Consider the following 13,714-nt stretch of genomic DNA (forward strand, 5'->3'; position numbering starts at 1 on the left):
CTATTTTAACACTACACTTACCTTGATACCACAGTGCCTTTACATGAACCCGTCACCAAGAGTATTTCTGTAAACACAAAACGTCACACGGTAGATGAGCTTCACCCAGCTGCAGCATCTTGCCAGGCATCTTACCTTCCCCCCATCACCCTCACCCTCTCTATGACTGTGAAGCCACTGTGGCACGCTGTTGGGAAGCTGTTGCTTGATTGAAAAAAGGGCTTGTTCAGGGGCTTTGCACACATTGCTAGATTACCCTCTATTCTCTTGTCAAACCCATTCCCCTCAGCTACAAAAGGCGGGCCAGTCAGGAACGCAGGTAAGGTAACCCCACCTCCCGGAAGACATGTGGCCCGTCATTTGTTTTCTCCGATTTTTTTTTATTTTTTTATTTTATTTTTTTATATTTGTCCTCTGAAGTTGTAATTGTTTGTAATGTTGCTCCTTTTATTTTTACTGTACTTTCTTTCTCTGTTCTACCCATCGTCATGTTTTGGATGTTAGTCTGCAGGATTCTAAAACGCTCACATTTCAAGAGAAAGTGACTTTCAAATCCCTCAAAACACTGTGACTCTACTACTTCACTGGCTCAGTGGCTACGGTGCAGTTCAACAGTTGAACTGCACCATACCTCAACTCTTTTCCTGCAAATCTGTGTTAAATCAGTGCAGTGCTGGCAGGAAGAGTCTCATTATATTGGCACACTCGTGACTATAAACGAGTGGAAAAGGCTGGAAAGATGTCTTTCCCATCCAGGGGGAAACAGCTGAGCCAGAACAGAGGCTGTTTTTCCATGTTTTACTTCAGCTTTTAGGATCCTCCAGTCTGATGTCATTAGTGATTACCTACCACAGTCTAGCCATTGATTGTGACTCACTCTCTGACCTGCAAAGGCCCCCTGGGGTCATGGTGGGTAGGGGAATCTGTGAAAAGGAGGGAGGAGGGCACGGCCCCTCAGACACTGGACTGCAGGTTACTTTGGTGGTATCCTCATCAATGGTTCATATCAGACAAGGAGGAGAATTTGGTCCTTGATCTGTGTCAAGGGGCATCTTAGAGGTCACTAAGACCTCACCTTTTGGCCTTTTTACCTTTTGCCCTCTGCCCTCTGACCTCCCTAGTGACCTAATTAAACCACAGCTGTCTCATTCTGAGAGTCTTGTCTCTCTCGTTCATCCTTTGGTTTAGTTTGCATGAATGGCTGTGTGTTTCTCAGTGGAGCGTAGTGTACAGTGCAGTGACACATTACAGGGTCGGTGTCGTTGTTGTTGGGTATAACACTGTTGTGGTTATTGTTGTTGTGATATCTTTCTCCTCATCTCTCTTTTATTTCCTATTCTTAGTGTTTAGTCTCATTCCAGCTGTCTCATGATGGTTGATTTGTTTTACTGAAGGTCAGTCTGTTGCCCAGTGTGTGTGTACTGTATGTTTGGGCTGTTGATTGTAAGAAGGAGTCTCTCTTTGTGCCCCGCAGTATCGCACATTTGACCCATGTAAGCAGCTGTGGTGTAGCCACCCAGACAATCCCTTCTTCTGCAAGACCAAGAAAGGACCGCCCATTGATGGCACCACCTGTGGCAATGGGAAGGTATTTATACCGTTCTGTACTTTAAACCACATTATGTCTGAGAAGAATCATTTGTTGGCCTCATGAAACCACATCTGTCTTTTGTTCTTGGCCTGTTGCAGCACTGCTTTAAAGGTCACTGCATCTGGTTGACCCCTGACATCATAAAGCAAGATGGAAACTGGGGTTCATGGAGTGAGTTTGGCCAGTGCTCCCGCACCTGTGGTGGAGGAGTACAGTTTCGCACACGGGACTGTGACAATCCAAGGTATGAAACTGTGCGTTAAAAAGTGATATTACAAGTTTTGATTCTGTACTTGAGAAAATGATGGTAGAGAGGCACTTTGCTTCATTAACATAGATCACCATAATTTGTGTTATTGTGTTAAATGTATCCTTTCTAGTCCCAGCCTTCAAATAAAAGCTAATGAATCATAGAAGTAAAACGTAAGGCACATTTAGACAGATAAAAATATTCATGTGTCGTCTGTCCTGCCACCTCCTCAGACCAGCCAACGGGGGCCGTACCTGTTTGGGGGCGACCTATCAGTTCCAGATGTGCAACACCAATGAATGCGAGGATATTTACAGTGACCCACGAGAGGAGCAATGCCACGCTTGGGACCCTCGCTTTGAACTCCACAGCAACAAGCACCACTGGCTGCCTTATGAACACCCAGACCGTGAGTATACACCCACAGATGGAAAGACTGTCAGAACAAAGACACCAACCTGAGAATCGCAAACCTTAAATGATAACACACTGTGGAAGTTGTATGAATAAAAGCCAAAACAGGGTAGCAAACACATAATTCCTGAATGTGGTTGGGGTTTTGGTGGGTTTTATATATAGAGGTTGTGTTCTGTTATGGCCATTGACATCTGGCTGTCCTGCTGAGTCTGAGTGCAGCTTTGAGGTATGTCTACGCCCTCCCATAAAAACACCCCATGTCTTTGAAAATCTCTTTAAAAACAATCTTCTTTGAACTAGGTGTCTTCTCTTTCCCCACCCAAGTCATTTGAACATCACTAACCCCCTCTTCCTCCACCTTTTTCTCCGTCCATGTAGCTGCTATCAGTTGACAAACTATCACATCCCCAATGGGATCCCAGCCCAAAGTTCTCCACTTAATATCCAAAAACCCTTTTACATTTTCTTAGAAGTGTGTGTGTGTGTGTGTGTGTGTGTGTGTGTGTGTGTGTGTGTGGTTGTCAGACCCACCCTGTCTCTAAGTGGAGGTGTCACTGCATTCCTGATGTGTATTAAATTATCATCCAACTAAAGGGCATCCCTAGAGAAAAGTGCTGAGCTGTCTCCATATCTAATCGGAGGTCACAGTACACACACTTGGCTAAGAGGTGCCTCACTAAATTGTTTTTCTCTTTTCTTATCATTTCTAAATGCCATATTTTTCAGCAAGGCTTTCTCAGTCTCAAATTACTTTTTTGTGTGTGTGTGCAACCACAGATGTGCATGTCTGTGTGTGTGAGGGAGAAAAAAGTGAACAGGGAGGTGAAATTGAATTCCATTCATGGTCTGTCATCTCCTGAGTTCCAGATAGTGTGAGGAGAGAAGAAGAGTGTCTGCTCCAAGTGTGAAATTGTAGTATTTGTTTAGAGACGTTTGACACACTGTTGGGTTTTTGTCTCTATTTGGATCTATTCCCGTGTCAACAGAGATACTGTAAAATACTCTTGAGCAAAGAAACATCAAATGTAAGGCTGCCCTGTTTGTGTGGCTGTTCAACCAACTGGTTAGAGGGATTCCTCCGACCCTTCGCTCTATCACATTTGATCTAAAGCCCAAAACTGTTGTTTTCAGTGTTCTCACACGGATGAGATCAGATGTCTCCTGGAACTCCTCAATGTGCAAAATATGGCGGGGTCTCACACTTTTTTATTATAACACCCCTCCCTTTCTGACAACCTTGAAATAAACTTTTTACAGGAATTAAAAATTCTGCTAATTATTTTTTGTTTCTCTAAACTCTTTTATTCAGGAGATAATTTTAGAAATCCTGACATTTTTAAACATTTTAAATCATTTTTTCATGATATAGAATATGTTTGTTTTTACGTGTGGTGTTGTTTTATAACCACTTGGACTGAATGACTGACATGGGTGTTCTCGTGTGTATATAGATAAATATGTCTGTATAAATCTATACATATACTGTATTTTAAATCTACCTACACTGTGATACAAATATATTGCACCTGCACAGTCTACATCCTGGGGCCCTGACAGAAATGTGTTTTTCTCTACATATCAGAACTCTTCAGTAGCACTTTGACACCTGTTTATTAGTGTCAAAGCACCATAAGAAAAGATCTCTGGATTATGTCCATCTGTAACATGATGAAGTAGGAGTGTTCATTCTCACTGGGATGAACTGCCAGGTTTGTCTCTAGAGGCTCATGTAGTTGTAGTATGACTCACACAGACAGACAATGAGACACAGCGTCACGCTGACTCATGGAGAGCTCATTCAGAACATGAAAAACAACCACACGTTAGTTGTAAAGATGAAATCATCAGAATATATTGCAAATGTGTCATTCTGACAATCAGTTGAATAAATGGGTCACTTTTATTGTGTGTTTGTGTTTGTTTTCCAGCTAACAAACGCTGCCACCTGCATTGCCAATCCAGGGAGACACGAGATGTGGTGTTCATGCAAAGAATGGTCCTTGACGGCACCCGCTGCTCATACAAGGACCCGCACAGTGTGTGTGTGCGTGGAGAATGCGAGGTGAGTGATGTTTATGTGCGTGTATGAGAGCAGGAGAGCTGCATGTGTTCAGATACACGTGTGTTAATCATTCCGTGTCGCCCCGAACAGAAAGTGGGCTGCGACGGCGTGGTCGGCTCCTCAAAGCAGGAGGACAAGTGTGGGGTGTGTGGAGGCGACAACTCCAGCTGCAAAACCTTCAAAGACACTATCCAACGCACTGCCAAGAAACAAGGTAAGCACACACGAACAGTCACAGTAACCCTCATCTACATCTAGGACGGGCTTGACTTGGCTCCATCACTGTAGCAGATGTCTGTCATGCTGGTAAGTACAGGATAAAATAGTTGGCCAGTGTCCTTTGTTCATAAGCCAGACACTTTAACTCTGTATTTACTTATGTTTAACTAAACATCGCCCTCTACAGGAAGAGTTATAACACTGTCCAAACCTCAGTGACATTTGAGTTGAAATTGTTTCCATGTGAGTGGAGCATTTGCCAAGAAGTTACGTCAAACCTCCAAGTCTTTAGCTAATAAAGTATGTTATATAACTCTTGATGCCAGGACAGATCCACATTATAGCTGCAAAATGTCCAGACTCAATGTTTATTCTGCATGAAAATAGTCAAGACTACAGGGATTTTAACTAGTGAGCAGGTATGTTTGTTTTGCTTGTTTGAAATGAGTAAGAGCTCTTTGCTGGATTAGCTGAGGCTTTTTGACAGGAAACTGTAAAATTAGCTTCTGATGATGCTGGAGTCGTGAACCAGATGTTCATTTTATTTCAGGTTTCCTCAAAGTTCTTGAAATCCCCAGAGGAGCGAGACACCTACTGATCCAAGAGCTGAAAGCAACTTTACACATTTTAGGTATTTGACACTCTGCAATGATTTTCCTTCATGTGTGTGTATGTCTATACTCTTGTAATTGTCTGTTATGCAAGTGCAATTAATGCATATTTCTCACACTTCTACAGCTGTCAAGAACGTGGCATCAGGATTGTTTTTCTTGAACGGGGAAAGTGAATACCCAGAATCCCACTCTGTCATAGAAAAGGGCATAGAGTGGGAATATGAGAACGACAATGAAAAGGAGACCCTTCAGACCACTGGCCCTCTCAGACATGGAATTCTTATCATGGTAAATAAATGAAGAAAAAAACACAAACATTTTCAGCACATTAAATTGTCTAAATTACACTCAAACCTCACTGTTTCATCTGAAATAGTCATCTTTCCTAAGATGTCATTAAGGTCTCTCACTCTTAATGTTGATCTTTCTGTTTGTAGATGAAATTACATGGAGATGAGGACGTCAGTTTGTCTTATAAGTACATGATGAACATGGACAGTGACTCTGCCATTGAGAACAACATGCTGGTAGAAGACAGTGCCTATGAATGGGCCCCAAAGAGATGGTCTTACTGCTCCAAGCCCTGCGGTGGAGGTACACTAGAGCAAGGAAGGATACCTGTTGTGAAACTGTTGTGTCTCTGAGATCACCTGTGTGCATTTTGCATGCCTGTCTTGTTTTATGAAACATTTTCTATCCCCTCCTGCTGTAGGGAAGCAGAATCTGCGATACGGCTGCAGAAGAAAAGATGACAGTAAGATGGTCCACAAGAGCTTCTGTAACAAGTCCAACATGAAACCTAGAGACACCAGAGACTGCAACCAGAAGCCCTGCCCTCCACCCATGTATGCATTGTATTATATGCCACCAACTGTAAAATTATAACATAGGGAACCTGACTACACTGTGATACAGACAACTTTATGCTTTTTCTGCATTTAGTCTGCCCTTTTTACTTCCTCTGACATTGTTTACCTCGGCATTTTGACATTTTGAATGCCCTCTTGTTTCTCTCTCTCCCGTGGTGTTCTCCAGCTGGGTGACAGGGGAGTGGCAGAACTGCAGCAAACCATGTGGAAAGACGGGCATGCAAATCCGCTCAGTCAGCTGTGTCCAGCCGTCAGATGACAACACCACACGCTCCATCCACAATAAACACTGCAACGACGACCGGCCTGAGGCCCGCAGACCCTGCAACCGACACCCCTGTCCCACCCAGTGGAGAGTTGGACCGTGGTCACAGGTGCGCAGGCTGAACATGGGTCCCTTCTATCAAAAATGAAACTGAAAAGTTGCAAATAATGTTTGAGCAATAAGGGGTTTTGAGAGGAAATACCTGTAATGATATTTTTGTATTGGAGCCCAACAGGATGCATTTTTGTCAGACATTCAGAGTTTTAAATTTCAAAAGACTTCCTCAGGACTTGGCAGGTTTGAAAAGCCTCTGAAAAACAGATCATGTGATCTTGACTGTTACTGCTTACAGTGAAGCAAGCATGATGATAAAAAAAACAGTTGTGATGTTAATGTGCTTTGTACTTGCTTTGAAAACATTTTTATCCACATTTACCAGGTGATTTGTTAAAATGTGTTGGTTTGTGTTAATGTTCTTTATCTCCAGTGCTCAGTGACTTGTGGTAATGGGACCCAGCAGAGGCAGGCTCTGTGCCACACCAGGGACAACACCATCGGCCTGTGTCTGGACAGTAAGCCTGACACCATCAGAGTCTGTCGCCTGGATCCATGTCCCAGTGAGTGCTCAGGAACCTCCACCCAAATTTTATTTAATTGCACATGACTCTTAACCTCTTAAATATTACTGATACTAAATATGTCAGTCTGAATTTTGTGGAAAATTTTTAGACAGAAAGGATCTTCTTCAGTTTGAATGTTTCACTCAATGTGAAGATCACTTATCTAAAATAAGGACCCTGAACAATGTGACACACAGACAGACTATATAATGTATGTGATACTGTCAGACAGTGTGAAAATAAGATGATTTTTACAGTCTTGAAGCTATATAAGGGGAAAAAGGTGGGGCTCAGTAAACTAAACAGTAAACAGACCCTGACCTCTGCACAGAATGAAAGATGGATAGGTGTTCAGACAAAAAATACTTTAACCATTAAAAGTTCTCTTCTCAACTTTTAAACTCCATAACTCTCTCCTCCTGTCTCTGCAGAGGGCTCATCAGACCTCCTCAACAAGAACAGCAACATCCTGATCCAGTGGCTGTCTCGCCCCAACCCCAACTTCCCGAAGATCTCCTCACGTAAAACCTCCCTCATTAGTTCCCAGCCTGGCCTCCACAGCGGCAGCCGCAGCTGCATGTCTGTCCTCTGCTGGGCCCTGCCCATCTCTGTCCTCCTGTCTCTGCAGGGCCGGCCTCGGCTGGCCCCCTGACCCGCCCCTCCCCTACGCCCCGTGCCTGTGCCCACGCCCGTGAGCGAGCGGCAAAGCTTTCGCTTCTCTTTTGGGGGGGGGGATGTTGTCTCTCTCTCTCTGTGTCTGAGACAGCTCTGACTGGGGGGAGGTCTCTGGCTCCTGTGTGTGCTAGTTGGTTCTCTCTTGCTCTGTCTCTCTCTCTCTATCTCTCTCTCTCTCCTCTGTGGAGCATTGTGTTGTAACCGCTGGCCAGTCGAAAACTCAAAAGATCAACAAAAAATTTGATGTGAAAAGGATTCGAAGTGGCAAGGCGAACAGGTTTTCAGTGACACCTCCTGAGACGTGTCAAAGGGCCGTTCATGTGTGTCTCTACATATGGCGGCCGTGTTTTGCGCGAGCTAGCTGCGTGTTGTCATGGGTTACCACTCCTGAGATGCAGCTGCGGTTTTTCCTTTTTGTAGCGCACTGTCATTGTGGGGAGAAACAGGTGTGAAAATAAACAGAAAAGGTATATAAATATCTATATAGAGAAAAAAAGTTATAAAAAAAATATGAAAGCTTTATTGTGAATGTGATCTTGTCACAATGAGGACATCTTTGCTAAAGTGCTCATCTGACATCCTGGTTCCATTCGGGGATGAGAATGGCGTCTCATTCTACGTTCCATTCTCAGATTGACAGGAACTCAGCACAGGAACAGGAAGTGACATAAGCAAACCTTCTGATTTCGGGGGGGAGGGAAATTGAAGAATCTTGAAGTAAAGGCAAATAGAAAAAAAAAAAAAAAAAACAGGGTAGTCTGACCGCTTGAGGTTGCTTCCCATTTCACCTCACCATCAGCCATCTTCTCTTTGACTGTTATACTAAAAGTTCAATAAATGCAGCTTATTTGTGCTTGCAGACTTTAAACAAATACATCTATAAATATATTTGTATTTATATATACCTATAAATCTAAATCTATATGAGTAACAATAATATTAATAATGTTTTACCATGAATAAGCTGTAGCTTATTTGCCTAAAACCTTTGGACTGCTATTGATCGCTTAGATCCTTGACTGTTATGTGTATTTTTTTATTGATTTTACATGAATACAGATGAATATTTAATAAAGGTAAAGTGTTTCGGGGGAAGGGGTAAGACCTATATTATGCAGGATTTGGTCAGTTAGTTGCCTCTCCATTCTCTCAGATGGATCAGTGGTTTACTGTCGCTTCTTGTTTTCTTTAAGGATCGGATCACGTTTTGTCATGCGCATTTGCATCCATCACCTGTATGTGTGAGTGTGCATGTGTGTGTGCATGTGTGTGTGTGTGTGTGTGTGTGTGTGTGTGTGTGTGTGTGTATGTGTGTGTGTGCATGTACATGTGTATTTGTGTATGTGCGTGCATGTGTGTGTGTGTGTGTGTACACGTGTATTTGTGTGTGTGAATGTGTGTGTCTGTGTGTGTGTGAGTGAGTGAGTTAGTGCATCTATGTGTGTCTGTGTGTATATGTGGATGGATGCATGTGTGTCTTGTGAGATAAGTCAAGATGAGTGAGTGAAAGGGTGAGTGAAAGAGAAATATTTGTCTTGTTAGTGAAAGTGTGTTTGTGTGATTGTGATTGTGTGTGTGTGTGTGTGTGTGTGCGCGCGCGCGCGTCTGTGTGCATATGTGTCTGATTGTGTATGTGTGTGTGAGTGTTTGTGTGTAAGGGTGCTTAATCATTCGGGCTTTTACACATTGCAATCAGATACAGAAATACCTCATAAACTTTGATTTGAGAGCGTCCGATGATCTCATTTTATTTTGATGAACATTAACCACATGAACAATGCCTTATCTTGGATTGAATGTAATGGCATTTATCTGTGAAAGAGATGGCTTTACTCATTCAAAGTTTCACTCGGAATAGAGGCAGCTTCAAACCAACTTAACAAACTCACACCCGCCAACCATCAAACCTACCAAGGTGATGTTGGACCAATGTCCGACTACTGGGAAGGGTTTATAAAGGGCCTAGGGTATTGACACATATGGCGTCTAGAAAAAAAAAAAAAAAACACTTCAGACTTGTCATTGTATTGTGATCACATATTTCTGTTGTGACTATGTAGCGAGCTATCCAAGGTTTCCTTCTGCTGGAGTTGGACTGTATGAGACCAAGCCAGACCTAGCAGTGCGATACTGTATATAACATTGGTGTTGACTGTATTTAATAATGTTCATGACTGTTATCTTCTTCTATAATATTCTATACTATGGGTAACTGTTTTGTGGCTTCACTGGCCTGCTGCGTGGGGCTGGCTAACGTTTGGCTAACGTTGAAGAAACATTCAGATGGACTACGTGCACTGCGTCTATATGCACTTTGATTTATCAGGGAAATTTTATTAATGTTTTGTAAATGTTTCATATGACACTTAATGTGCCATTCCAGTTTTTACATCATCATGGAAATTATGTATTTTATTTAAACAGCAAATATCATTTATGTACTTCATGTTTTGTTTTTTTTGTTTTTTTCAATCGATAAACAGATTGACTGGTTGATTTCAAAGTAATGAAGTGTTTTACCAAAGTGACTGTGAACTTGTAACTTTCAATACAGTTGAATTATTTTTCTTAAGAAAAGAATATATCTATATATTGAGCAGGGGGGGCATACATCTCATTGTTTCAGTTCCTGTCATTCTCAACAGCAAAGTTGTATCAATAAAAATGTTTTAAAAAGTGTGATCTTTCTCTCACTAGGAATGCTCACTGGCTAGATTATTCGTCAGAGAAAATGTCAAACATTGCTAGGAGAACACAGTTATTTTTACTGGCATGGTACAAAAAGGGTACAAGTCAAGTAGTAGAGTGTGAAATTTTAACTGAAGAATGATGTGCACCTGAAGGAAAGGCACCAAAAGCTGCATGAGCGAGACAAAATTAGGCATCAAACATTTCAGATGAGTTATATTTACAACACAAGACTGGCGACCCTTCTTTTTCCATTTCAGTTGCTCTGGACTAATCTCATGACTGCTCTTGATGTTTGGGTTTTTCTCCTCTTCCTCCCTGCATCCTCTGCTAATGGTCTGGCTTTACTACTGTACTCTGCACGGTGTGGAACCAACACACACTCACACACACACATTTATATACTTTCTGTATAAACTAGCACACAGATAATATACTCTTATTGATGCACATTCTTTTAGACACAAAGACATATCCCAGCAATCACACACACACACACACACACACACACCCCTACATAGTTTCTCCCCCTGGCTGCACCCAGTCTCAGCTCTCTGTTCTCTCCTTCACAGGCCAGCGTTGTCATGGAGACCGCTCTGTGTTCTGTCGTATGGAGATGCTGAGGCGCTACTGCTCTCTACCGGACTTCCAGCGCATGTGCTGCAAGACCTGCAGCAATGTCACCATCGCAGAACCTCCACCCAACTCCACCTCCAAATCCACCCCTATCACCTCTATCCAACCCGGTGTTACAACTCCTCCACCCACCAGCACCCTTGGCTCTGGCTTCTCCACCATCCAACCCACCAAACCTGTCATCACCACCATTTCAGCTTCTACCACCAGCCCCTGGACTATCACTCATCCTCCTACCTTCACCACTCCTGTCCCTCATTCCACCCCAACCTCACTCAGCAACACAGAGTTGATCACAAGTCATGTGTCATCTGCCACCAGTGCTCCTGTCCTCCCTACCACCTTTTCCATGACAACCACCTCAGTTATTACTACCTCTCACAGTATTACTGCTCATCCCCTGCCTGTCCCAGACCTAGAGGAGAGCACAGATCCACAGTTGCAGAGCACTACAAATAGCTTATCCACATCTGGTATGATAACTACCTTAGAGCTTACAGCAGTCACCAGTCCAACAATCACAAATCCAACAGAATTTAGCACAAAAACAGACTCCCCGCTGAAATCCAAGCCCAAAAAGAATATTCCTTCAAAGAAAAACCCCAAAAAGGTGATTCCACCAAAGATCAATCCAAAAAAGAATATTGCTCTGAAAAATACAACAAGAAAAGATGTTCCACCAAAGATCAGTCCCAAAAAGAAAAATGCTACTCCAAAAAAGAATACCTCTGTCAATAGCAATCCCAAAAATCATAGACCAGAAAAAACAACTCCCAAAAAGACTACTCCAGCAAACACCTCTCCCAAAAAGACTACTCCAGCAAAAGCTACTCCCAAAAAGACTACTCCATCTAAAGCCACTCCCAAAAAGACTACTCCAGCAAAAGCCACTCCCAAAAAGACTACTCCATCTAAAGCCACTCCCAAAAAGACTACTCCAGCAAAAGCCACTCCCAAAAAGACTACTCCATCTAAAGCCACTCCCAAAAAGACTACTCCAGCAAAAGCCACTCCCAAAAAGACTATCCCAGCAAACACCACTCCCAAAAAGACTATCCCAGCAAACACCACACCAAAAAAGACTACTCTGGTAAAAACAACTCTCAAAAAGACCACTGCAGTGAAGCCTACTCCTGAGAAAAAACTCAAACCAACGCCCAAAAAGGTTCCACCAAAGGCTGGTCCCAAAACAAACATGCAGCCAAAGACAAATGCATCAAAACAAACTCAAACCAAGACAAACCATAAAAAGAACCCAAAACCAGGACCCAAAAATGCCACAGCCTCACAGGCCAAGGTTAATCAGAATAAGGTCACAGCAAAAAAGACTAACCAAAAAAAGAAAACACTTGAAACATCATCTTATTACACCACAGCTCCCTCTCCCTACACAAGCCCAGAACCATCAAGAGAGTACTTTTCTTCCACTGTTTCCTCTACCACTAGTTCATATGATCCATCGCCTTTCCCTGGGTCAGGAGTCAATGTTACATTCATCAGTAACAACACAGCAACAACAGATGAAACTCCACTGTGGCGCCATGACAGCACAGACATTGTACCAGTAACACCAAGTACTTTTGATGATCTCGTAACACCTGCTGGTACAAGTAATTTTGATGATGTCATGATGCACAGTGGAACCACTCCATATGGTGATATCACCAGCAGTGGTGATGTCACAGTAACTAGCGGGACGATTCTCAGTGGTGACGACATTACCATGTCCTATGGTGATGTGGGAGTGGTCAGTGACACCATGGTGCTGGATGATGGCCTCACCATGGTAATCCCAACCATCAACAGTGAGGACATGACAGATCTTGCCTCCACACCCTGGCTGGACCTGTCTGAGTATATCCCTGTGAGTGTTCCCACGACAACCTCGGAGTCCGTCACTGCCCCACCTCCCACCACCATTGCTCCAACAACAGAAAAACCAGCTATTACAACCGCCACAGGCTCTACTATAAGACCTCAGGGGAGAGTAGAGGAGAATAGCGAGAACAACGCCATCGACATCTCATACAACAGGATCGTCGGCGTAGACAATGACATCACTCAGAACAACCTGATCCCGAAGCGCCGGGTCAACCTCCGAGAAAGAACCAGGAACAAACGCATTCAGGAGCTTCTGGAGGAGAAGCGGAACTTTCTCCTCAGGATGAAGAGAGGCCACACAGCATGATAGACCAAGCCTTCTCATTTCTCTTATAGAGATGAACATTTTCTTTACAGACTTTTGTAAGCATTGTTTAAACCCCTCTGTGAACTGCCATGATGCTTTCTATCAGGCCTCTCCACAAAAAAAATTCTGTCATATCACTATCATGACAATCAGGACTGCTGCAGAGAGAGACTATCATGGTCAAATGTTTGAACAGTTGCTTTGAATAAAGAAAAGCCCTTTAGAGGACAGACTGTTTCAGATTTGAAGCAAATCGCCTTGCCTGTGTAAACACAATAATGAGAAACAGAAGGGACAAAAAGTGTACATCCAGTTTGACCAGCACTTTACAAAGCCAAGCTTTTATCCCTCTAAACCACCCACAGTCTTGTTTGAGGATTCACTCAATGGATGATGTAGATAAGATGTAATGTAGTTTGTAAAATGGTATTATCTGTACTGGCACTTATGGAGCAACAAAATCTACAACCTACAATCCAAATCTCCATTCAGTATTATATTACTGCCTAGGACTGCAGCTCATTTCCCCCAAACAGATATGAATATCTCTCAGCTCCTTGTTAAGTGGCCAGCGCTCTGAATACCCTACACACTCACTGACAATTGGAGCCTTTGGAGGC

At 43.0% G+C, this 13,714-nt stretch overlaps 1 protein-coding gene across 3 annotated transcripts in view; it reads left to right on the plus strand.

Moving 5' to 3' along the window:
* Nucleotides 1-13,652, plus strand: part of LOC139605811 (A disintegrin and metalloproteinase with thrombospondin motifs 2-like) — a 128,356-nt gene extending 114,704 nt beyond the window's left edge. For 2 of the 3 annotated variants that reach the window (XM_071457614.1, XM_071457615.1), the window contains 13 exons: nt 1,475-1,588; nt 1,690-1,835; nt 2,075-2,250; nt 4,187-4,320; nt 4,411-4,534; nt 5,090-5,170; nt 5,278-5,441; nt 5,591-5,747; nt 5,866-5,998; nt 6,189-6,396; nt 6,775-6,904; nt 7,339-7,428; nt 10,843-13,652. In XM_071457614.1, the coding sequence (XP_071313715.1) occupies nt 1,475-1,588; nt 1,690-1,835; nt 2,075-2,250; nt 4,187-4,320; nt 4,411-4,534; nt 5,090-5,170; nt 5,278-5,441; nt 5,591-5,747; nt 5,866-5,998; nt 6,189-6,396; nt 6,775-6,904; nt 7,339-7,428; nt 10,843-13,094 (3,909 nt within the window). In that variant the 3' untranslated portion in view covers nt 13,095-13,652. Of the gene's footprint in view, nt 1-289; nt 320-1,474; nt 1,589-1,689; nt 1,836-2,074; nt 2,251-4,186; nt 4,321-4,410; nt 4,535-5,089; nt 5,171-5,277; nt 5,442-5,590; nt 5,748-5,865; nt 5,999-6,188; nt 6,397-6,774; nt 6,905-7,338; nt 7,429-10,842 lie in introns of all 3 variants that reach the window. The other variant, XM_071457613.1, reaches the window with a different exon arrangement.
* Nucleotides 13,653-13,714: the final 62 nt, after the last annotated feature.

Source organism: Trachinotus anak, unplaced genomic scaffold, assembly GCF_046630095.1.
Source record: "Trachinotus anak isolate AG129_WGS33_773 ecotype Australia unplaced genomic scaffold, CSIRO_AGI_Tana_v1 ptg000021l, whole genome shotgun sequence".
Classification (NCBI taxonomy): Eukaryota; Metazoa; Chordata; class Actinopteri; order Carangiformes; family Carangidae; genus Trachinotus; species Trachinotus anak.